The sequence below is a fragment of the Copadichromis virginalis genome, linkage group LG4 (genome assembly GCF_057382275.1).
Source record: "Copadichromis virginalis isolate Kocher_CV1m ecotype Utaka linkage group LG4, C_Virginalis_male_GT1.1, whole genome shotgun sequence".
NCBI lineage: Eukaryota > Metazoa > Chordata > Actinopteri > Cichliformes > Cichlidae > Copadichromis > Copadichromis virginalis.
In genome coordinates this window covers 14,403,095-14,428,224 of record NC_140621.1, presented here as the reverse complement: position 1 = coordinate 14,428,224, position 25,130 = coordinate 14,403,095, and the positions used below count along the sequence as shown (strand labels likewise).

At 41.0% G+C, this 25,130-nt stretch overlaps 1 protein-coding gene across 2 annotated transcripts; it reads left to right on the top strand.

The window, feature by feature from the left end:
• Positions 1 to 2,192: 2,192 nt before the first annotated feature.
• On the top strand, positions 2,193 to 24,910 carry slc29a4a (solute carrier family 29 member 4a). Of its 2 annotated transcripts, none has more exons than XM_085453732.1 (11): positions 2,193 to 2,412; positions 4,191 to 4,556; positions 7,963 to 8,094; positions 8,180 to 8,293; positions 10,795 to 10,923; positions 12,661 to 12,735; positions 12,845 to 13,104; positions 18,794 to 18,914; positions 19,101 to 19,288; positions 21,296 to 21,536; positions 22,377 to 24,910. In XM_085453732.1, the coding sequence occupies exons 2-11, from the start codon at positions 4,334 to 4,336 to the stop codon at positions 22,520 to 22,522; spliced, it is 1,629 nt and encodes a 542-aa protein (XP_085309858.1). In that variant the 5' UTR covers positions 2,193 to 2,412; positions 4,191 to 4,333; the 3' UTR covers positions 22,523 to 24,910. The 2 variants fall into 2 exon arrangements, with proteins under 2 accessions (XP_085309858.1, XP_085309857.1); XM_085453731.1 differs by having other exon boundaries at positions 12,845 to 13,113.
• The last annotated feature ends 220 nt before the right edge of the window (positions 24,911 to 25,130 follow it).

The following is a 25,130-nucleotide window of genomic DNA, read 5'->3' as shown; positions in this document are numbered from 1 at the left end:
GGTCCACAGGGGATAAAAGCCTCCTAAGAGCCCCTCTTAAAGTGAACCTGTTGTCTTTTCCCTTACGTTTGTGTCAGATACAGTACATACTGTTACAAATGGTACAGACTGCACTGCATTTTCCGTTTCAAACTTCTTCTCTGCTCCTGGCTCTTTATGACATCAAACAGGACAGGCGGCTCAGGCTGTAAACACAGCTGCCCTATCAATCTGCAGCACCAGCTTTTTCTTTAGGAGGGGCAGCCAATGAGAAAAAAGCTGTCAGTGAGGGGAAAGAGTGCCAAACTGGAGCAGCCAGCTCTGTTTATTGAATTTGTTTTTCTTCTTTGAATGGTTTAAAGATACAAGGGAAAATGTGTTGTTAGTGAGCTTTGCATTTTTAGGCACAGCTGTGACAGAGGTATTGATCTTTTAATCTAACTCTGCAAGAAAACCAATAAGTCCCAGATGTAAAGGCCAGTCCTTTACATCTATCAGACATATGTTCTGCTGTGGGGCATCTACAGTAAAGCGTACATACTGTAATTATGGCTCCAAAATTACACCCACAGTGTGATTCGTTTTGCTCATAATCCCCTGTCAACACACAGGTCTGTGTATAAAGTGTGTGCAATTTTTCTAGCACTGTGCAGCTTTGCTTTGAAAAGAATTAAATGTACAGAGAACACCGAAGCTTGAAATTTAATGACAAGTGCATCTTCTTTGGGATATTTTAATGCTTTTCTTTTTTGTACATGCAGAGTAACACTGGTGTGGAGACACACAATGATGGGTGCACTTGTCTTTTTCATGACTTCAAATTGTTCATTTCTCAGAAATCGGTTTAAAAAAACAAAAAATACACCTTGCTGTGCTGTGAGTCAGTGAATGCACTCTTTGCACTGATGATGTAGCACAGGGCTGTAATTTGGACTCATTTCAGGTATAAAGTAAAGGTCTGAGTGATGCCATTATGAAAAAGACAGACATACGAAATCAGCAGCATCAAAAAGTACTTGCTATGCAGCTGTGATTTTCTTTTCTGTAAAACATGCTTTAGCACAGCTCCCGCTGCTTCACTTTAAAAAAAAATATTTCTACTTGTGTTCTCGCCCTGCGTCTTTTTAATTTGCGTGTCTTCTCTGAATTAGTCTGCCATACACAGCGTGTGCCAGGAAGAAATCAGAAATAGAAATCCAGACTATCAAAGGTTTGCTCTCTGCACATAATCTTTAAGAGATCAGCAAACAGCTATGTGCAAACGTGGCGATTACTAAAATTCACCAAAGGACAAATTCAGCATTCGAATTAGATCAACTTTTTGTTTGATGCTTTACAGCATTGGAGCTTTTCTGTGACCAGTGATTTTAAGCTTGGAGATGAGTGAGCTGAACTCTGCACGAGTGAAATCAACGCTTAAACTAGCAAGCTTCAGAGTGGCATTCAAACCAAGGACCTCACATCATGCACTGCAACAGCAGCAGAAACAATAACAGCAGCAGCAGCAGCTCCTGAGGCTGTTGCTGTGACACTGACAGCAGGCCCACACCTAACAAGGCTGCTATCCCATTCAGTTAATTCCCGCCTGGCTTGGCTCCTTTATGGCAGCAGTGGGGGTGTGCAGCATGACGGAGAGCTTGCCAGTAATAAAGCATTAGCATATTGAACTGAACTGATAAACTTGTCAATCACTTGGAGGCCCCACTGCCAGCATTGTGGTTATTGTGGAGGTGTGCACAATTTATCCCCATTTCCTACCACCGTGTGTCTCATCCACGTGCTCTGGCGACACATGTGTATGCAGGTTATCACATCAGGCCAGTAAATGTTGAAAACAAGTGGGGGGGGATGGAGGGACTGTTAAACACATTTATATATGGGCCTGTGACGCACAGAGGACTGTGGTGTGTGAAGTAAGTGCATAATGTCTGCATTTTCTCCCCTTTCTTCCACTGAAATATAATTTTTAGTTGTAGTTTGATGACTTACACCATGGCTTATAAATCATTAAAAAACAAAGCAGCACTTTCAAATATATAAAGCAGGTGATTAAACTGGAAAGTTGTTGGAGACGCACTGGGATGAATTCTCTGCTCTATCGGTGCCTTTCAAAAGGCTGATTGCAAAAGATGAACAGCCACAGGCGGGTGCCCCCCTCCTCCTCCTCCCTCCTCCTCCTCCCTCCTCCCCCCTTCGCTTTCCTCATCCATCCATCCGCGCTTCCCTCTGCCTCTGCCGCTGGATGGTGCGTTTTTAGGACCCCACGGAGGAGGAAACCCGGAGCTTTCCCCCTCTGTCTGATGGAGACGGCGCTGAGGAAAGGAGCGAGTCCGGTCGGCGGAGACCACCTCGAGGATCCTGCAGGAAGGACTTCGCTGCTGCTGTAGGAAGGCCAGAGAGAGGGGGAGAGGAGCGAGAGGAGAGACTCGGGAGGTAACGGGCCGTTAATAACCTGTTGTTGGTGTGTTTTTGTTTGTCGTTCATAAAGAGGAGAGCCGAATGAGCGACGTGAGAGCGACACGTTAGCCGTGTTGGACTGACTGGGCTGGATTTCTAAAAGAGGAACTGGCATTATTATCTCTGTTTCGCCCTCCGCTCTAACGTCCTGCTCATGTTTATTTTCTATGTATGTATTTATTTTTTCATTAGATTTTATGAAAATCACGCGTTTTCTATCAAAAGCAAATGATTGTGAGTTAATGTGTTCATTTGCCATTTCTGCAGGCGTACGCTCTTCAGAAGGCGTAAAACGAGATGTTAGTTTTATTTATTCCTTTTCTTTCCTTTCTTTTATAATTTTCTTTGCTCATTTAAGTCAACAATAGAAACTGCAGCACATCAGACTGCAATTCAATTACAGCAGCTGGCTGGAGCCTTTTGATTTAAAAGGAGAAGGGCTGCGAGCGCCGCCCGAAGTCTGGACGTGGAATCTGTACAGAGCGTAAACTGGGATCATATCTGATCTAGAACAGCAGCCCGGCTTTACTTCATAAACAGAGCTGTCACTGCTTTGTATTTAATAATCACCTGTTCCTCTGAGGGGGCCACCGGGGCCCGTGATGTTACACAGATGATAACCTTCTTACATCATCCGATCCTACCAGTTTCCAGACAGCAGAGGATTAAAATAGAACATAAAAAGAAATAAAGCCGGCTTGTTCCGCACTCGGGAGCTTCGTGCTGTTGGCCTGGAGTGAAATAGCACTTGCAGGGCACCAGAGGTGAGCAGGGAGACTGGCAGCGAGGCCGCAGGGTTGAATTGTTGCCTCCTCTTTGCATGTCCTCCTTGTGTTTGCACAATCCAGCCAGGTGCGCAGAATAGAAGCGCTTTTGTGCTCTCTTTCTACGCCAGTATGGAACAACATCAGCGGCCATTAATATTGATCCAGCTTGTAACAATGTTGACTGAAGTAAATGCAAACACGTATTGAACCGCAGCTCAGCTGCTCTGATGACAGAAGGGACTAACTTACATTTAAAAGTGAGCAGGGGTTCCTCCGCTCCTCAGCAGGCTACACTTTCAGTCATAGTGCAGAGAATTTATTGGCGTGTGTTCTGACTGCTAATCAAGTTTCTCAATAATTGCTCGGTAGCAAAGGTCAGTGCTTATCTCATTTATAAGCCTGCAAACTGACTAGATTTGGACTGTTGGCTACAAATAAAAATCAGGGTAGTGGTGACAACAAGAGATTCCAAGCGAGTGTTGAGGTGTTTTTGGTATTGCATGCTGCAACTGTGATGAGCATCGTGCTCTGTTTTCTGATCTTTGTAGAGAAAACGATTCAACAGGTGAAAGAATACAGTGGGCTTCTCTGTTGAATTGTAAAGCTGCAAAAATGCAAACTAGTAATCAATGACTTGAATTGTAGATGACGGATATTTCTGTTAGTCAGCTAATTGATTTCCACTTGGACCTCTTCCTCTCTTCTACACTGCACAGCTTCAGCTCTCTCGGCGCCTCTTTACTGAATGCAGAGATGCATTTATGCTCACCTTGTCTGTCACTCATTCATGCATCCTTTGTCATTCTGTTTCTCTCTGTTAATATGCTTCTCACACCGACACACATACACAAACAGGGGGGCCACATTTCTTTTGCTGTCTAACCTTGAGTTTTGTTATTTTCCGGAAAGCACAGCTTGCGTTTTTTCTAGTCTTCTTCTGTCTTTTCTTATATTTATTTCTGTTTCCTGTTCTTTCATGCCCTGCAGATCCTCCATCATCGGAAGGTCTCCTGCATCTCTTCCAGGGCGTGCCTCTGTGATTGCGTCTAGCATGCACGCTCACGAGAGCGCACAGCTTGTCTAATCAACCACAGTGCGTGTTTCTTCGCGAGCGTACGTCAAGTGCAGGAATGGGTTCGGTGGGCGCGGAGCGCCGCAGGCCCACGCCGGCCCAGACACCCGAGGAGAGGGACGTGTGGAGGGATGGAGGAAGATCTGTTTGGAGAGAGGGCTGGAGAGAGGGAAGAGAGAGCGGCATTGTGCAGAGCTACAGCTTCGATTCATACCAGCTGGAGGAGGAGGAGATCAGTAAAGACGCCCCGGAGCGAGGAGTGCTGGCTTTGTCCGAGCCCGGTGAGGGAGTTTTTGTTCTATCTGTGCATGAGTGTGTGTAATCTACTATTTATAAAGAGAGAGGCGAGGAACATGGAAGGAAGGAAAGGGGTAGGTGTACCAACAAACAGCAATTTGTCAAAGTGAAAAAAGGCACATTAATATCCTTCTACTCCTAAACACCAGGAACAAAGTGTTTAGATACGTGGACAGAGAGAAAAGTGTTTGCCAATGATTTTCCACCAGAAAATTTAAAATGCACCTTCTTCATTGTTTACCACACTTTCACATTATATTCTATATATAAAGAATTTAGACAGAATAGCATTTACATGTGCTGTTTACATATTTACTGATTAACTGTTAGATATGTATTCAGAGGGCAGTAAACCTCTGCTCTGGATGTTTTTAAAATATATTTGAGATTGTAAGAAGCAGTGAAAAAGATGCTTATAGGTTATAGGTTTTTCAGCTGGAAGTTTTCAGAGTTTGCACAGTTGTATAGATCGAAGAATCCCAAGATCTTTTATAACACTGCTACTGATACCGCAGATTAACTACCCAAACTGTCTTATCTTTTAAGACCTGCTGAAATTGTATCTGTGTGGACGGGCTGTAATCTGCTCACCCGTGTTGATTTGACCTGAAACAAGCACATACGCCACAACATTATGTGGGATTTGACAAGAGAGAGGTGGAGAGACTCAAACTGCATGACTGCGAACCCGAGCTGTCAGTGAGTGTGGATAACTCACCTTCACTGCATCTATCCAAATCAACTTTGTTCTGGTTTAAACTGCAGTGTTTTTTATTGTTGTTTGTTTAACAACAAAACACAACACTGTGCAGAAGCCTTGAGTCACTCATAATTTCTTTATATTTAATTAGGAAAATGGGTGCAGAGATTTATTGAAACATGTGCAAACATACATGTAAATACAGTATATAATACAAAACAGAGTTTGTATAATTCTAATCAGCTTGAAAGTCAAGATTTGGTACGACCACCTTTATTCTTCAGCACAGTCTGATCTCTCTTAGGCAGCTTTCTTGTCATTTCTTTAAGTAGTCTTCAGGAACAGTTCTCCAGGCTTCTTGAAGGACACAAACTCTTCTTTGGATGTTGCTGCCTTTTGTTCTGTTCTCTGTCAAGATGATCCCACACTGCTTCAATAATGTTGAGGTCTGGGTTCTGGGGAGGCCAATCCATGACTAATAGTGTTCCACTGTGTGTTTTTCTATCTAGGTATACTTTTGCTGTTTGGCAGTGTGTTTGGGATCATTGTCAAGCTGAAAAATGAAGCTGTTGCCCGATGTATTGCTCGGTGTATCTAACTGTGATGATACTTTCCTGTGTTCATAATTCCATCAATTTTGACAAGATCTCCAACAACATTGGCTGAAATTCAGCCCCAAACCATGACAGAGCCTCCACCATGTTTTACAGATGGCTGTACACACCCACTGTTGTACTTCTCTAATGACCTCATCTCTACATACTAATGAGCCGTTTTCAGTTAACACCTTTTTGGGAATCACCTCAATGGTACAAAAATACTAAGTTATTCCTGTCAAACTGTGTTGTCTGTGGGATTTTTTATAGATTATACTAAAGGAATTTTAACAAAGGTTTTTGCAACAAAGTGGCTGAAGATACAATTTAAAGTTGATTCTTTGCTGTTCTTCTTCTTTGTCTGTTACGTGGATTACACTACAGTGGTTCATCCCTTAAGTTAGGTGCCTTTTTATATTTGAATGTTCCTCTGAAAAGAGCCAATACCGGACTGAAAGTGAGTAAAAAGGTAGCCAATGTAAAACAAAGAAAAAGAAAAAAAAAGAGAGAGAGACAAGACTATTAAAGTTCTTCAGAAAGTCTGAAGAACTTTCTAGAAAGTCTGGCTCTTTAGAAGCAGAATTGAGAAGTGGCTCAAGACTTTTTCACAGCGCTGTATTGTCATTTGATTTATTGTCAAATACACTTTACAACAGCAGCTAACCAGAAAAAAAATGTTTTAAAAAATCTGAAATAAAATTTTTAGTTATATTAAGCTTTAAGTCTCTTCCCCCTCCCCTTTTTTTTTTTTACCATTTCTAACAATGAGACTATCAAACTTCAGCTAAGCTTCTATACCAACAGCTACCACAACAGATAACTAATATGCAAACTTTATTTCAAAAATGAACAATGTTGAAAGTGACATCAGATTTTTTAAATCAAAGGTTAAACATGGCCGTGCTGCTAGATTATTCCAGCCCACTTAACCTCTGGATAAGTTCTTCCAAATGTAGAAAACCGATTGGTTTTCCCAGCTGTGTTTGGGCAGGAGGTGAGGTGCACCCTGGACAGGTTGCCAGTCCATCAAAGGGCCCTTAGATTTTTGTAAATAATAAGTCAGAATGGATTTAATAACCGTCTTGAAGATTTGTATGGGCAGTGCATGTTAGACACAGACGGCGGTCTTGATAACAAAAAACTGCTGTGTTGCCTGGTTACACGGGTTACACAAAGGCCATGTTAATCAGGTCATAAGTGACCAGTGACGCATAATGACGGCCTTGCAGGCAGAAGCCTTTTTCCCTGCTCTCTTCATGTGTTTCTTACTTATATTTTGCTCTTTTTTCCTGCTTCCCTTTCTTTCCTGAAGCTGCCAGTCTTCATATTTCAGTATGCAACAAAACAGACAGGGGATGCAATCTCCACAGAGTCTGCCTTCTCCTAGAAGAAAATAAAAGATGGAGATGTGGCAAAGCAGCCTCCGAGAATGAGTTAACCTTAAGATGCTATTTCAGTTCTGCAGCTGCACAACAACTGTGTTTCTGAGCAGAGGACAACAGGTTTTATGAAGGTGTACATTGATTTTTATTTTCAGCGGCCAAATTAATTCTAAAAGGGTGAAAATCCATTTGTATCAACAGATGTATCAGTAAAAAAAATTTTTGTTTCTATAGTAATAAAGTAGTGACATGAGTCAGTGAGAAGGACATTTTCCCACTCAGTCTGCAGTAAAGCCTAAATTCTCATGATGAATGATTTGGGCCATTAATATTAGGCTTACGGGATTAGCAAAGGATTAAGAACAGTTATATAAAAAACCTGCACATCACACTTTCTCCATGTAACCGATCCGGCTGCAAAACAGAAATGTACGAGTTTTAACTGAAGCTATTTCGACAGCTAGACCATGATCTGAGATCCCCATGATTAATCTTTCACTAACACAAGCGCAACAGTCTGCTCCACCATCAGCTGCTCCATCAAGTGGAACAGAGGCGTTCCTGCTGCCGCTGCACCTTTCTTCCTCCTGATTAGCTTCTCTGAAGACAGAGTGTTCTGGCTTCAGTACTAATTCAGATGTTAATCATATCCCGCCGTCTGATTTCATGCTGCTTTAATTCTCTAACCTATGACTCCCATTTTGCTGCTCAGACTTTGAGGAACCGATCCCTGACGACCGTTACCATGGCATCTACTTTGCAATGCTACTGGCTGGAGTGGGTTTCCTGCTTCCCTACAACAGCTTCATCACAGATGTGGATTACCTGCATCAGAAGTTTAAAGGTATAAATATGGATGAGTGTGCACAAAGTCACGTTTGCGGTTACGGCTCGAGGCTACGCTGTCACATCTCTCCCTTGTGTTTCAGGGACATCGATAGTGTTTGACATGAGTCTGACGTACATCTTAGTGGCTTTGTTGGCCGTCATCCTCAACAATGTGCTGGTGGAGCGACTCAGCATGCACACCAGGATCACTGTGGGTAAGTCAGAGAGGCGCCAAGAGCACAGATCGAGTGGAAAATTAAAAACTGTTCCATTAAAACTTACCCTGTTACTTATTAAATACTTTGGGACCACACAGTCCCGAAGAGATCTACCCACAGGGGAGCTTCACTGAGAACTACAGTCATGAAAAAGAAAGCACATTCCCTTTCAATTCTTTCACAGATCAGGGTGTAAAAAAATCATCTTGGCCTTCAGACTATTTAAATATAACCTCAGATATATTTTTACACCATGCCACTTTATTTTACAAACACTAAGGCAAAATGAATGGTAGAGTGTGTGCACCCTATGATTCAGCAGCTTGGAGAACCACATTTGATAGCAATAATTGAAGAAGCTGTTTTCTGTATGACTTCAGTCTCTCACATTATCGTATTGCAAAAATGTCAGTGCACCTTGTGGGCATTTGTTTATGCACAGCATTTCAGTCAGGTTGAGCCTGGGCTATTGCAACACTTTGATTTTTTTCTTTTTCAGCCATTCTGTTGTAGGTTTGCTGATGTTCTTGCAATCATGGTCCTGTTGAAAGACCAGCCTGGGCCAAGCTGTCAGACAGATGGCCTCACATATGACTCTAGAATACTCTGGAGAATTTAAACACGTTCTCTCTCCCGAGGCTCAATATTTTAGGTGACAAATCGTCAACATGTTACGCTTCCGGGCACCCAACACGTTCCTAAATGACGAAATCGGAAAAATAAGGAAATATGAGAACTGTTTGGAATTAATCCACACATATTCGTTCATTTTCCTCAAATCACTTTGGAAAACACTATTTCACGTCATTAAAGTGCTGGTTAAGGTTAGGTATAAGGTTATGGTTAAGGCTGGAATACATGGCTGGAACATGTTTTACCACGGGATCGTCATTCTACTGTATTTCACCCATAACCCGGCGCTACCTTAAGAACGCCGAAGGTCGCCTTCCACGTTCCTCAGGAACGCTGCCAGATGTAACAAATCATCAGGATGTTATGCCTCCGGAGTGAGAATGAGCTGAGGATTTCATGGTCAACTCAGTGGCTGCAGGGCCCAAATCATCCAACGTCCCCCACCGTGCTTGGAAGTTGGTATGAGCTGTTTGCGCTGATGTGCTGTGTTTGGTTTTTGACAAATAGTGTTTTATAGCCAAACATCTTCACTCTGTCCTTTGGACTGAGAAGACCATTGTTCCAGAAGTCTTTTTTTTTTTTCAGTTCTATCTTTGCAAATCTGTGCTGTCATGTTTCTTTTAGAGAGACGAGGCTTTCACTTCAAACCTTTTGAAAGAGCCATACACTGTACTGTGATGAACATTAACATTTGACGTGCTGGCTGAGGCCTGTAGAGTCCAAGATGAAGTTTCTCTGAGCGTTGCACGTCTGACCTTGTGGAGAATTTGCACAAGAATGACACAAGACTTGGCTTGTGGTTGGTAATGGAGCATAACTCTTATTATGGTCTTTGATCATTTTGTAATCCTAGTTAAGCTTCTTCATGTTGTCTTAATGGCTTTGGTGTATAATTTCTGCCTTATAGCATGCTGAAAGTGAAGTGCTGGTCAAGATATGCCAAGATTTATATTTCATTTTAATGAGTCAAAAATCATATTTTACTCCCACACACATGAAGCATAAAGCCAAAAACTTCACTGCTGGTTAAAATCAGTTGTATTTTTAATTCTTAAGCCTAACCTTACAAGCTGTCCTTCACGTGTGGACACATAAAACGGTGCACTACTTCCAGCAGTAGTAACAACTGTCAAAAAACAGCAGGAAGCTCAAAGCTTATCAGAGTGTGCAAAAATGGGAAAATGTTATAAAGATAAATAAAAATCCACTTTTCCATGGATCTCTTGTGGTCTTTATTCATAAACACCACAGGAGATCCGTTTTTGGCTTTTGCCGAAAACTGTGAATTGACAAGCAGCGGTTTCAGGATTCATCTGCATCTTCCTCAGATTGCTTTCATATTTCAAAAACATCATTAAAGGTGATTTGCTATGCTCTTTGAATAAGCTGTTCGGTAACAGGCGAGCACATAGAGGCTGATTTAAAATCATGTTTGTTAAAGTCTTAGCTGGAGATACTGGAGAGATGTGGCCGAAAATATTAATCTTTGCAGAAATTATTCTCAAACTGTGATATTGGAGATGAACCTAGAAATATTAAAGCCCTTCAAGCTCACCCTTAAAAAAAATCATGATAAAAAGTTCTTTAAATATGCATGTTCCCCGGAAGTTTGAGATCACTGCACATACATGCTAAATTTCAGAACGGGGTTTCACCGCAATAGCCTCTGCTGCTTAAAATAGCTGTGCTTGTATTTTTGGTTAAAGGTCTTTTGAAGTTTGACGTCAGCTTGAGAGCATATCCCCAGGTTAAAGAGTTAATGAACTGCCTCACATATAGTTTCCTCACTCTTATCAAATATGTGTTCAGTCCTGCAGTCACAACATTACCTGGATCACTGACTCAGCCTGTCACTCTCTCTGCAGGTTACATCTTAGCTTTGGGGCCCCTGATCTTTGTCAGCGTGTTCGATGTTTGGCTGGAAAAGTTCACCACCAAGCAGGCTTATGTCATCAACCTGGTATCAGTGGGAGTGGTGGCCTTTGGATGTACAGGTACTTTGATGTTCTTTTACCCTAATAATGGTTAAACGAACTGAATGACAGACTACACTTAAAAGGCAGAAGAGCCACTCTTGACTACATCCTTGCAGCCTTGACTTTTTGGAACTAGATGAACTATAATTGGATGAAAGGCTAGAAAGACAGATTGCCAACATGTTACAATCAGTCCATCTGCACCAATTAGCGCAACTTGTCTGCGATGTGGCTCTTTGCAGTAGGGAACTCGGCTCAGCTACCTGGCACCTGGTTGCATTCTGGTTGTAGTCTATATAAAATCGAGGTGGTCAAGCACTTCTTGCATTTTGCAGTTAAATTACAGAGACGCAGCAATTATGTCACTTTTTGTGGAGAAATTTCAGAATTTCAGTTTCATATCCATTGGGTTCTGGCTGTGCAATGAGCACTTAATATGAATTTCTATGTATGTAGATGGCAAAAAATTTTCCATCTACATGCCAGTTTATCAGTTTATCACACACAATTGCCACAAACAGGTTGCATGTAATTTAACTGAAACTAGCAGCCTTTGAGAAATGTTTGCTAGCCTTTCAAAAGCCTAGCAATCATTAGCCGCTATTACAGCCACCTGTGTCTTGTCTCCCGTGTAAATCAACGCAGTAACAATGCTTATAAGCTTTAAGGCTTAACATCTTTGAAAAATGTTTAAAAATTCACCGCTGCAGATTTTTTTAATGAAGGGAGAAATTAGCTTTCGAGACAAATACTCTCTTTTTCTGTCCCAGGCTATAGAGATGTTAGCTAGTTTTACTGTCCAGGCTGTATGTAAATGATGGCTCTCATGTGAGTTTTTTTAACCATTAAAGACCATTTGTGGATGAAGGGTGCACAGCTCAGATATCAGATGGCACAAATTAGCTTGGTTAGCAAGCTACATTTTTGAAATATACCAATGCAACACAAACACATGTGTAATAATAGCTTTAGGTAACAGACTACTGTTACCTAAAGCAATTCAAATACTAGAATTTGAATCGCCATAACTGTTGCACAAACGTATTTGGAGGGCTGCCTGATAATTCCATTAAAAAAACCCTCCAAAAGGCGCTAACAACACAATCACCTTAATGAGGTTGATTTCAGGGACTCTGAAATTGTCTCAATTGTGCCTCAAGTGGAGATTAGAGGACCTGCATTGGGTTTAGTCCTGGAGCTGCTGGTTGTATATGACTATGTGAAAAGTGTGGCTCGTAGCAAAAAGCTTACAGACAATGTACAGTTTTGTCTGCAGGCAGCTAGCAGACAACAACACTCTGCTAAAGCCTGTACATCACCGATTCAGCCTGTAAAAGAAGGCAGAAAAAGTGGAACATTTAGCTCCTTAATAACCAGACAGTTCCCTCATGAGTTTGTGGAAAACAATATAGAGCTATGAGGACAATTGCTTTTATTAAAAGGATAATAAATTATAACTAAATATGTGTCAGAGCTCCCCCTGTTGGGATAAACACAAACCCAATAGAGGTTTTGGTCTTCAGGTGCTGCCGACTTTAATACATAGAGTCGTTTTTCTCTGTGTTTGTCAGTGAGAACTCAGTTTCTGCCTGCTGTAATATCAGTTTAATTAGTGGAGGTCTGAGGGTCAGAGCAGCTTCTCTCAAGTGGTGTGTGGTGGTTCATTAAGTTCCCCTCTAAATAAATCGTGTTGTTACAATGTTGACTGTTGGGCCTCTATTTACACTGATAACTGCCTCCCTCCTCCCTCTTCAGTGCAGCAGTCCAGTTTCTATGGTTACATGGGGATGCTGCCCAAGAGGTACACACAGGGGGTAATGACTGGAGAGAGTAAGTACACTCAACGATTAGCACACACGTTTTCGTTAGCTCTTGCTGCCAGACTTTGTCATCCTCCTCACCTTCTTCATCTCCTTCATCATTTACGTACCCTCCTCAGGTACGGCGGGGGTGATCATCTCGCTGTCCCGCATCTTCACCAAGCTGCTGATCAAAGATGACAAGAAGAACACGCTGATCTTCTTCCTCGTCTCCATCAGCATGGAAATGCTGTGCTTCCTGCTTCACCTGCTGGTCCGCCGCTCACGATTTGTCCGGTATTACACCAGCCACGCCCAGGGTAAAGGTCCGGGCAAATGTCACGATCCGAGAGACAACGGGACCGGGTACAGGGTTCACCACGATGTCACTGCAGAGGAAGTAAGATTTGTAAGTTTATGGACAGCTTATTGACTCACATGTGTTTTATGTCTGTTCACTGCGAATACTAAGTATTGTTAGCCATGCCAGCAGCAGGCTCAATTACTCTGGCACAGAACACACATCTTAACATATATACTATATATCGCAAAGAGCCAGGCTTTCTTTAAAGTGTTTAAAGTGCTCTTAAACTATTGCCTTTAGATATTGGCTGGTTTTCACTCTTTTATATTACAGTCCTAGTAGCTGATCATTTCAAAGGAGTGTTTTTTGTTTATTATGCCATTAACACTAACCTATGAATCATTCAAACATTAATAAGCTAACTTAGCAGATGGATCAGTGTTGTCTTAGGTGTACCGTTAACAGCTGTGACAAAGACACAAAATTTCTTCCCATTTCTTGAGCTAAATCTATGAAAAGTGTCAAAGATAACAGAGTTTAACAGGCAGAAAATGTTTTACACTAACGTTCTCAAAGCACTATCAGTAGAAAACTTATATCTCAGCATGCTGTGCAGCATATTCTTAAAAAATGAATGAAATTGTAAGTAGCAAACAAAAGAACTAAATAAGTATCTACAGCAGATGAAGAGTATTTGAAAGTCATGGTCTTAAGAAATAAGAAAAAGAAATCCAGCAAAGACCTGACATACGATCAGAGAGATGTATCTGGCCCTTTAGTCGATCCATCTACTGTTCACTAAAGATGGTGGAAGGATGGCTCTCAAGAAGGGAAAGAAGAAAGACTGTACTGTACTGAAAATAGGCGGGAACATGTCTGATGGAGTGATGAATCCAGTTTTGACATTTCTGGTTTAACTGTTCATCAGTATGTTTGGAAAAGGTCAGGAGAGGTACAACAGTGTCTACAGCCATCTGTAAAACACGGTGGAGGCTCTGTCATGGCTTGGAGCTGCATTTCAGTCAGTGTTGTTGGTGTTTTTAAAACTGATGGAATTATGAATGCAGAAAAATACCATCAGATTTTAATTCGATATGCAGTAACAACTGAAAAGCATCTGATTGGCTTCATTTTTCAGCATGATCCCAAACACACTGCCAATGCAGTAAAAGCATAGCTGGCTAGAAGGACACACAGTGGAACTTCGGTCATGGATTGGCCTCTCCAGAGCCCAGACTTCAGCATTATTGAAGCAGTGTGGGATCATCTTGACAGAGAACAGAATAAAAGGCAGCAAACATCCAAAGAAGAGCTTTGAATGAAAGCCTGGAGAACTATTCCTGAAGACTACTTGAAGAAATGACAAGAAAGCTATGCATATCTCCTGTAGTGCATTTGGTACCAAAAGTCATAAATATGCCATACACTATACAGTGAACTGCTAAAGTGCTTGGACTTGATATTTTGCAGTCAGCGTTGTATCTTCAGCGTCTTTGATATTTTTCTCACGTTGCTTTTCAAGTTAGATTAGGATACTGACTCTACACAGACCAACAGGCTCCCTCATTAAAGCTTCCGCTACATGTTTTATTCATTAAATCATTTATAAATATTGTAATGACAAATAGTTTCTGGACTCAGACAGGGAGGAAATGCCAGGCCTCTAAACTGTAATGTCATCCAGAGCGAGCACGCACACAAGTATTGAGGGCTGGTTGTGCTTAAAAATGCAATCACTTAGTAGCTATGAGCTGTTTCTTGGCTGCTGGTCAGAAAGATGCTAAAAGAGAGGAAGAGCAAAAGATATTGGAAGTTGTTCTTTAGGGCTGAGGAATATAGGGAGTGGTGCAGGAGAAAGACGGAGAGTTGACGACGCCTCCTTTGAACCCAGAGAGAAAGAGAGTCACGATGCTGAGAGAGAAAAAAAAGTTTACGGGAAGCTACTAATGCGAGACAAGTGAGAGAGGCAGTGCAGAGAGTGGGGAAGAGCTCATAAAAATTGTAGAGAAAACATAAGACAAAACAAATTAAAGGAAGAGAAGGGAAAGAGAGCAGGACACCGGCCATGACAACGAGAGGAAAAGAGGGAAAGAAAACGACTTTGAATTGAAACCCACTTTGTAGCTGTGCTTTGAGCAGCATTTTGTAGCCTGAAGACATGAAGCTAGTACTGCTCATCCTGCTCTGTGTGTGTGTCTGTGTGTGTGTCTGTGTGTGTGTCTGTGTGTGCATTCAGAGCCTTCAAAGGAAGAAACTGCACCTGAGGCTATCATCGCTTAATGTGTGCGTGTTCATATTTGTATGTGCGCCATTACATACAAGTGTGTGATGGACGTCCCGCGGTGTTTTACAGCTCTGTGTGTGTGTGTGCACGTGTGTGTGTGTGTATGTGCACATGTGTGTGTCTGGGATTGATTCTGGCAGTTCTTTGTTCTGGTTGCCATGGGAAATGAATGCAGCTCTTCCTATTATGCGATAATCAAGAATAGGAGTGCCTTCTGGCCCGGCAGCCCCTCTAATCAACTAATGGATCTATCTGTGTGTGTGTGTGTGTGTGTGTGTGTGTGTGTGTGTGTGTGTGTGTGTGTACGTGCAGTCACCTGGCTCAGTGAATTAGTGTGTATTTGGAAAGACCTCAGCATAAAGGGATGTGCCCATACCCGAAAAGATGTCTGTGTGTGGTGGTGGTGGTGGACATCATTAAGTCAACCTTCAGCCGGTCACAGCCATCCTCTCTAATAGTCACTGTCATAAAAAGGGGATGTCATGTATCCCAGAAGCCATTACTAATGAAAAAAACTAAAACATGTAAAGGTCAAAGCAGTAAAAGTGAATGTGTTTATTTATTGTGTGATGGCTACCTCTAGTGTTTCCTTAAAGAACCTTCAAATGCTTTAAAAAAGTTTTCAGAAATGAGCAACAAAGTCTTAATTTTCCCACTCAGAACTATGTTTAAAAATGAATACAGTTCAGTATTTTCTAGCATAGGGAATTAAAAGGGGACAGAATCACATGTTTTAGTGTTTTTGAGGACAAAGGACCCTTTTTTTTTTATCCCAAAGATAAGGATGAGTATACGAGGGAGGCTGTGACTTCAAAAGATGATAAGTACTGCCCACACCTGCAGAATGGATCTGCATTCCTAATATAATAACCAGCTGGGTTTTTGCTCTTTTGTGGAGTCACCGTTTGCTTACTTTAACTCCAAAACTATATCACCTGCAAACATAAAACTCCAAAACCTCCAAAACAAAGTTTGCATCTTGCAGCTAATGCAGCTAACATCACCACCTCTATGCTGCTCGCCTAATTTCTGTACACTTATGTAATATACAGGGAGTGCAGAATTATTAGGCAAGTTGTATTTTTGAGGAATAATTTTATTATTGAACAACAACCATGTTCTCAATGAACCCAAAACACTCATTAATATCAAAGCTGAATGTTTTTGGAAGTAGTTTTTAGTTTGTTTTTAGTTTTAGTTATTTTAGGGGGATATCTGTGTGTGCAGGTGACTATTACTGTGCATAATTATTAGGCAACTTAACAAAAAACAAATATATACCCATTTCAATTATTTATTTTTACCAGTGAAACCAATATAACATCTCCACATTCACAAATATACATTTCTGACATTCAAAAACAAAACAAAAACAAATCAGCGACCAATATAGCCACCTTTCTTTGCAAGGACACTCAAAAGCCTGCCATCCATGGATTCTGTCAGTGTTTTGATCTGTTCACCATCAACATTGCGTGCAGCAGCAACCACAGCCTCCCAGACACTGTTCAGAGAGGTGTACTGTTTTCCCTCCTTGTAAATCTCACATTTGATGATGGACCACAGGTTCTCAGTGGGGTTCAGATCAGGTGAACAAGGTGGCCATGTCATTAGTTTTTCTTCTTTTATACCCTTTCTTGCCAGCCACGCTGTGGAGTACTTGGACGCGTGTGATGGAGCATTGTCCTGCATGAAAATCATGTTTTTCTTGGAGGATGCAGACTTCTTCCTGTACCATTGCTTGAAGAAGGTGTCTTCCAGAAACTGGCAGTAGGACTGGGAGTTGAGCTTGACTCCATCCTCAACCCGAAAAGGCCCCACAAGCTCATCTTTGATGATACCAGCCCAAACCAGTACTCCACCTCCACCTTGCTGGCGTCTGAGTCGGACTGGAGCTCTCTGCCCTTTACCAATCCAGCCACGGGCCCATCCATCTGGCCCATCAAGACTCACTCTCATTTCATCAGTCCATAAAACCTTAGAAAAACCAGTCTTGAGATATTTCTTGGCCCAGTCTTGACGTTTCAGCTTGTGTGTCTTGTTCAGTGGTGGTCGTCTTTCAGCCTTTCTTACCTTGGCCATGTCTCTGAGTATTGCACACCTTGTGCTTTTGGGCACTCCAGTGATGTTGCAGCTCTGAAATATGGCCAAACTGGTGGCAAGTGGCATCTTGGCAGCTGCACGCTTGACTTTTCTCAGTTCATGGGCAGTTATTTTGCGCCTTGGTTTTTCCACACGCTTCTTGCGACCCTGTTGACTATTTTGAATGAAACGCTTGATTGTTCGATGATCAGGCTTCAAAGCTTTGCAATTTTGAGACTGCTGCATCCCTCTGCAAGATATCTCACTATTTTTGACTTTTCTGAGCCTGTCAAGTCCTTCTTTTGACCCATTTTGCCAAAGGAAAGGACGTTGCCTAATAATTATGCACACCTGATATAGGGTGTTGATGTCATTAGACCACACCCCTTCTCATTACAGAGATGCACATCACCTAATATGCTTAATTGGTAGTAGGCTTTCAAGCCTATACAGCTTGGAGTAAGACAACATGCATGAAGAGGATGATGTGGACAAAATACTCATTTGCCTAATAATTCTGCACTCCCTGTATTTATTCTGTGGTACAGCAAATATCCTCAAAACGCTGTTCTCATTTACATATTTGTTTCTGCCATCACACAGAGATGAGAGTGTGAAACAGGGAAATGTAGCCCATTAACTTACAAGACTGTTTTCACTCACCTCTAAAAATCTTGAAACGATCGTGAATATAAGTTTAAAGCAGCGGCTAAGATCTAAAATGATCACTTAGAGAGAAAGCAGTCTTTTTCTTCCTCTCTCCCTCTAATCAGTTTTTTTGGATACCACCCAAACTGTAAGTAATTATATGAGTAGCTGGAGCTCTGATCTCATGAAAAGTGCTTTCTGATTGTTGTTTTCACAGTCTGCAAACTAACAAGTTTGTCGCTTTAGGGCCCGCGACATAATGTTCTTGCTTTGTGACTCTTATTTTTTTCCACATCTTCACTCATTGTCATTATCGGGTCTATTTCGTGTTGATTTTTTCACATTGGGGTTGTAATGTAGTGATCTTTAATAACAATCTTAATCTTGTAGTTTTTACAAGTATGTTCTGACTAGAAAATTCTCCCTTAGGACATCTTTCCCACAGTGTTGAAGGATTAACCTTCTGATTATTTTTAAATACGTCATTGGATCCAACACAGATGAGTTCCTGAAGCTAGGGTCGTTTAGCACATTGATATTAAATGTTCGTGTTTTCTGTTGCACACCCACTACGTGTAAAGAGAAATAAATGTCTGAATGATTTGATATATCTGACTATTTTACATTCTTTTCATTTCATTCATATATGTCTATCAATATATATATAGAGAGAGATATGTTACAATTAAGATTTGAAAGCATTAACATAAAGTCTCGTGTGTCTATTCAGTTTAGAAGATTACAGTAAACATCTCGTCTGTCTCTCTTCAGGGAAACGGTGGTACAGGAGCGTCTTCTGTGGAGGAAGGCGTCGAGGACATTGCGGGCGGTACCTATGTTCGATTTGATGCCCCAAAAGCCAAGATGAGAAGGAGCTGGCCCGGGCTCCGAGGTAGTCTCTTTCAAAATCTTGTCTAATCACTTCTCAATTACCCTCTGACTCCAACAGATGGATCTGAAATTTAAATGCATCCCCTGGTGATTTTTATTTAGGTAGAGGAGCGATCTCAATGAAATGACTGCTCGAGTGAATCATTTGAATTTTTAATACGGTCATGTGTGTGTGTTCTCAAACCAGACATGATCTTGCATCGTTACGTGGTGTCCCGCGTGATCTGGGCCTACATGCTGTCAATAGCTGTGACCTACAGCATCACTCTCTGTCTGTTTCCCGGGCTGGAGTCAGAGATACGAAACTCCACCTTAGGTGAATGGCTCCCCATCCTCATCATGGCCACCTTCAACATGTCGGACTTTGTTGGCAAGGTGAGCCATATATTAACTTCACAAGTTTGAATTTAAACATTGTGGGTGGTGACTTTTACATGAATACTTCACACATGATACTTTTTATAAAATCGGAGAGATTAGAATCATATATTCATATATTTCACGGTGGTGACTTTTAACCTTTGATTCCAGGGATTTAAGTTTTTGGAGAGAACTTGGAAGAGAACAACCCCAGTTCCAAAACTTTTGTGACACCGTGTAAAATGTGAATGAAAAAAGAAAATCCAAAGCCTTTCCTTTGGCTGATCCATGTTCTTTATTCATCCAAAGAACATGATCCATGTTCTTTGGATGAATATGGTTTCTTCTTTGCACGATGGAGCTGTATCTTCATATGTGGATAGCACAGTGTGGTCACACACAGTGATTTTTGGAGGCACTCCTGAGCCCACAGTGATTTCTATGACAGAGTCATGTCTGTTTTTTATGGAAGCCTGTTTCCACCACAAAAAAAAGGGTATCCATATGATATAGCTCAAAATTTTGACTTATTAACTTGAAATTTCAATTTACTTTTCTCAGAATTTCGAGTTAATAACTCGACATTTCGATTTAGCTCTGCCAATCAGTAATCTACATGAATGGCGTCATTTTCTTGCAACCTGGAAGGATACGGCACAGAGAAATACGCACTCAAAACCGGATCGCAACAAATTGGGGCTTTTTATAGTACGTTTGCTGATAGTAACGCCACATGATTCAGCTAATAACACAAGGATTTCATCATTTGTGAAGAAAATAATCAGCAATTTGTGCGTTCATGACTGGCTATAATACTGTTAGTTTAGCTGTAGCATTTGTAGCTGAGGGCTTCAGCTTCCGGGTAACAAGGAAATGACTTCATTCACGTAGATTACTGATTGGCAGCGCTAACGCAATATGTCGAGTTAATAAGTCGAAATTTCAAGAAAATAATTCAAAATTTCAAGTTATGGATACTTTTTTTTGTGGCGGAAACAGGCTTCCGTAGTTTTTAATGCAGTGCTGTCTGATGTGTCTTTCAGCCTTGTCCCTTGTGCACAGAGATTTCTCCAAAATTATCAGAATCTTTTGATCTATATGTATAACAGATGATGAGGAATATTACTGAAATTGTTCCAAAAATGCAGTTTTTTTGCAGATTGCTGAAAGTCTGCCTCTCTAAGATGCTCTTTTTAAATTAAGTTTTAGGTTTGTTCTGTTGTGAATCCCATCATTTTTGGAACTGGGCCTGTATTAACTTACTGCCAATGTATAAAATTCACTGGTTTAACATCAATATTAAATGCTATTGCCCTTCTCACGCTACACTTACTGAGATTTTGGGATTTAAATTTCCATTTACAGGCATCTTGGCATTAAAGGAACAAGAAAGACAGAAAGGCAGAGTTAACCTCTTGAAACCATTAAAGTCGTCGACCCATTAATTTAACGTAAGGCTGGTAAAACGTCTGGTGTATTGTGGGATAATTGCACTTACTATAGCTCGGAGGCTTCATCCGAACACTCTGAAACTTATCTGGTTTCCTTGGGTCATAATTTTGACTTTGAAGGCACCAACATTGGTTTAGTGAAAGTTGTTATGTAGGCTTTGGCTTTGTCCTCGCGGCAAATTGAGTTTTTTCTTCAAATGAAAAGGGAAAGAGATTAGACGAGGAATTAAATTGAAAAAGGAAAAATTAAGGTAGCTTAGAGGTATAAAAAAGAGAGAGAGAAAGAAAAATGTCACGATAAGAGACTGGAAAAGTTTAAAGAGGATTTTTCTTTTGCATTTCTCTCACGGTTCACTTTGTTTTGCACTAATACTGTTATTGTTCTTATTTATTTTCCCTGACAAGTGCTTTCCTTAGAAATTGTTCCAAGCAATGGAGAATTACTGAACATAACGGTCTTAAGTTCAAAACTGCAAATGCTCATATATTTCATATATTATTTGAATATTTTTCCTTGTTTTTCCAAAGTGTAATACACAGCCTGACTGAAACACTCCTGCTGTCCCCTCAGATCCTGGCAGCGCTGCCATATGACTGGTCTGGGGGTCGTCTGCTCTTCTTCTCTTGCCTGAGGGTGGTCTTCATCCCTCTGTTTGTCATGTGTGTGTATCCGGCCAATGAACCCACCCTATCCCATCCTGCCTGGCCCTGTCTCTTTTCTCTCCTCATGGGAGTCACCAACGGATATTTTGGGTCTGTACCGATGATCCAGGCTGCGGGCAAAGTGCCGCCTGAACAGCGGGAGCTTGCAGGTGATTTTTGACTTCTTTTGTCTGATTTATTGTTAAATAAAAAGCATCAATAATTGAACTGAAGCCAGTTGATTAGACCCAATTAGCTTAATTTTAGCTATATAAGTTGTTGTATGTCATAAGAATACCATTAAATGGTTGTAAATTAGATCATTATATTCTTCTTAGCAGCATAACACTGACCTTAGCACTGTAACTGTAACTTAATTATTTTATCAACTTAATAAAGTTGCCTTTCTTTAGAATGAATGAGGTTTTTTTTGGCCTGACAGCTAGCTTAGCTTAGCTAGTAGCAACAAGGCAAATATAGCCTATATTAGATGTAAGATATAAGATATCAAACAAACTCAACACTGTTATGTGCGCTATAATATTAAACATTATTACCTGTGAGATGCTTTTTAAATTTTATCTTTAACACTCAAAAGTAGTGCATATTTCAAGAGTTTTTTTTAGCTAGCAGTCTGACATTGTTTTCAGGCTGGGATTTTGTGAAGAAATACTAAAGTTACATTTAGATTATAATTATAGATTTTATTATAATTTTCCTCTGAGTGACCTGTGCTTGGTGTCTTGCGCTCCTATTAATGTTAGCTTGCTAAATTAGCATGCTAAATTAGGATGGTTATAATGGCACATGCTATCCCTGCAGATGCTAACATGCAAGAACATCAAAGAGTGGATAGCAAAGATGTACTTTCTTAGACTTGTTACTCACTATCTAACATGTTTCTTGCTTACTTGTTCACGCCGAGCAGTATTCTTTATTTAAAAATGGCATTCCCCCCGGATTAGGCAGTATGATCAGCTCTACAGTTACTCTCTGCTCTCTCTCGCCAGGGAATACTATGACTGTCTCCTACATGACAGGCCTGATGGTTGGCTCCGCTGTAGCGTATGCAGCTTATAGCTTCACTGCTCCACCAACAGGAATACACTCCTCCACGCTCAACATACACACACCTGCCAACACTACCGTGTATTGAATGTCCGTAGGTTTGACACGCACTCACTCATCCATCTGTATACATTTACATGTACACACATGCTGCGTAAGGACAGGACGTTTGCCCTTTCAGCAGCATAAACTGATGTACTACACTCCAGCTGCAGAATAACTCAACAATAACAAAAGAAAAGACAAGCAGTGGCTTTTAGTGTTGAAAGGGATTAAGTGAAAAAAGTGCAGATTTCTCCACTCGCTCATCTCCCGGTGATCCACTGACCTTCAAGCATCTGCTCCGATGAACTTCCCCGGAGGAAGAGAAGTGGAGCTGTGCGTCTGCCAGCTGGCAGACATTAACCCTCAGAGTATCACACAGTGAAATTACTGTCTGCATATGTGCGAACACATCATCTGACATTTGTACAGTGCAAAGTCAAGTGATATTTTGTTGCGGGGAGCTAATGGCTTGTGGTTTTAGAGGAGACCTTGCATTATATGTGATGTTATGTTTTATGCATTCTCAGAGCTGTCGCCCATCATAGAAGCGAGATGGTGTTCAGACTCACGGAAAAATATGATCAGCGTTTTTAGACGATGAGTTCCGTAAATGCTCATTTTATTCGGACCCTGTTATTAAAACCAGTTTAACCTTATGAGATCTCAGCCCTCATTGAGGATGACCCTAACCCTGTGCTATCAGAATAAGTCATTTTTCAAACAAATAATCATTCTAACTGAAAAAAACTTACATCTTGGGTTAGGGCTTGGGGCTATGAGCTGTTACCAATAACGACTCAGACCTCACAAGGGTTAAACAATCAGTGTCTTTTCTGCCTAAGACTCAAAGACATTTTTTTGACCCTGAGAGCACTGTGTTAGATATCTAATGCTGCAACCAGACTGGGGGAAATAATGGTTGGAGGCAATTATTGCAACTGTGTGCAATTAAATTTTAATGTCATTGCCTTTGAAATGGTTGCTTTGACAACGTAAATCGGATCTGCAACAACTTGCAGTCAGTCGTTGTCTTCAAAGCGAATTTGTTGCATCGAGATGACGATAAAGGAACAAAAAGACTAAATGGAGTCAAGTTGGCAGTCTGTTTGTGATAACAAACACTGAAATTCACAACAACTACTTCAAATTCGGAATCCATCCAGAACCTCACAGATTTGAAAGAGAACTCCCTCTGTTTCAATAGTGACGTAGTTGCTGCAGGATTGCTCAACAACCTTGCATTCTAACAGGAGAATAATAGTTTGCAACCAGTTGATCCAAACCCCTTACTACAACGAGACACTTTGCAGACAAGTTGCACTCTTCGATGCAGACTACTATAGACTGAGTGCAACATGTTGATGATCTGTCTCCATTTATAAAGTCAACTAAACAATGATTATCAGCAAAAATTCACCAATCAGTCTGATTGCTTCGTACCTTGGAGCAGACAACACCCTCAACCTCGGGGTGACCGCTTGGTTTCACGTGAGCGGACCACGCTCCTCTCTAAACTCACCTTCTTTCTTTTTTTTTTTTCAATCTCTAAACACTTGTAACATTTTGTGACTGCATCTTGCATGTTTGTGAAACTGTGTTGAAAGAATCTGTCCACAAAGTACTCGAACCTGTCGGTGTGGTATTTCCTACTACAGCAGAGGGTCTCCAGGACCACGCAATTGTCATCATGACACACAAACAATACCAGCTGTAGGGTAAAAAAAGAAAGAAAGAAAGAAATCGTGTAAAAGGAGAGATTTCACCTCACTTCTTGCGCCCCCTGATGGCTGAAAAAAGTATTTATTTACCAGAGGAGGTATTGCAGTCCTATCACGCTAGTCTTTGTTGGTTTAACTGAAATGCTTTGCACCTCCTTTGAATGGTGTCTGTATTAAATGTCTATGTGATGATGTGGGATATAAGGGGACAAAATAATTAGTGCCAAACAGTCTGTGTTTATGACAGATGCGATTGGGGGAGGGAGAAAAAAGTGAATGTAAAGTTGTAAATAGAATAAAATGCATTCAAGGCAATGAAAGGCATTTATTTTCACTACTGCAAAGCCTGTAGAAAGAATCAGATTCATATCTTTTGTAGCTTTATTTAGTTGAAGTGACCCCTGGATCCCCTCCTTTATTTATCTCTTTCTTTTTTCCAGCTGACGCACAGCAGCGTCTCCGTTCCCTCATGTTTCCTGTTGGACTTGATTAATTTTTCAGCGATAAGAGCTGCAAATGTGCACTGCATTATGTAAGTGATGGCTTGGATGGAGAATGTTGGCACTGTTTGAAATACGGTGGGATGCCATTTGGGAGCTAACCTCATTACTGTATGTATGTCCTGCTTCCTGCGGCCTCTCAGCGAGCTGCTGGGTTTGAAGGTGTTTTTAGTTATTTTTGGTCAATTGTGTCATTAAAGGACATGAAAAGTCTCTCTCCTTCTCTTTCTTTCTCTCCTGCAGACATTTTGAGAGAGGGGGGAATCCAACTTTCCCAGGAATGCTTTTTTTAACCATTCCTCACGATGAACTCGCACATTCATTGTGAGGATTCGTAAAGCAGTCTGGTTTTTATGGAAATTATTTTTCTGTAGGGTTTTCAAGAAGGGTAAACAAGAAACTAGCAGCTATCTAACTAACCAACTCCCCATTT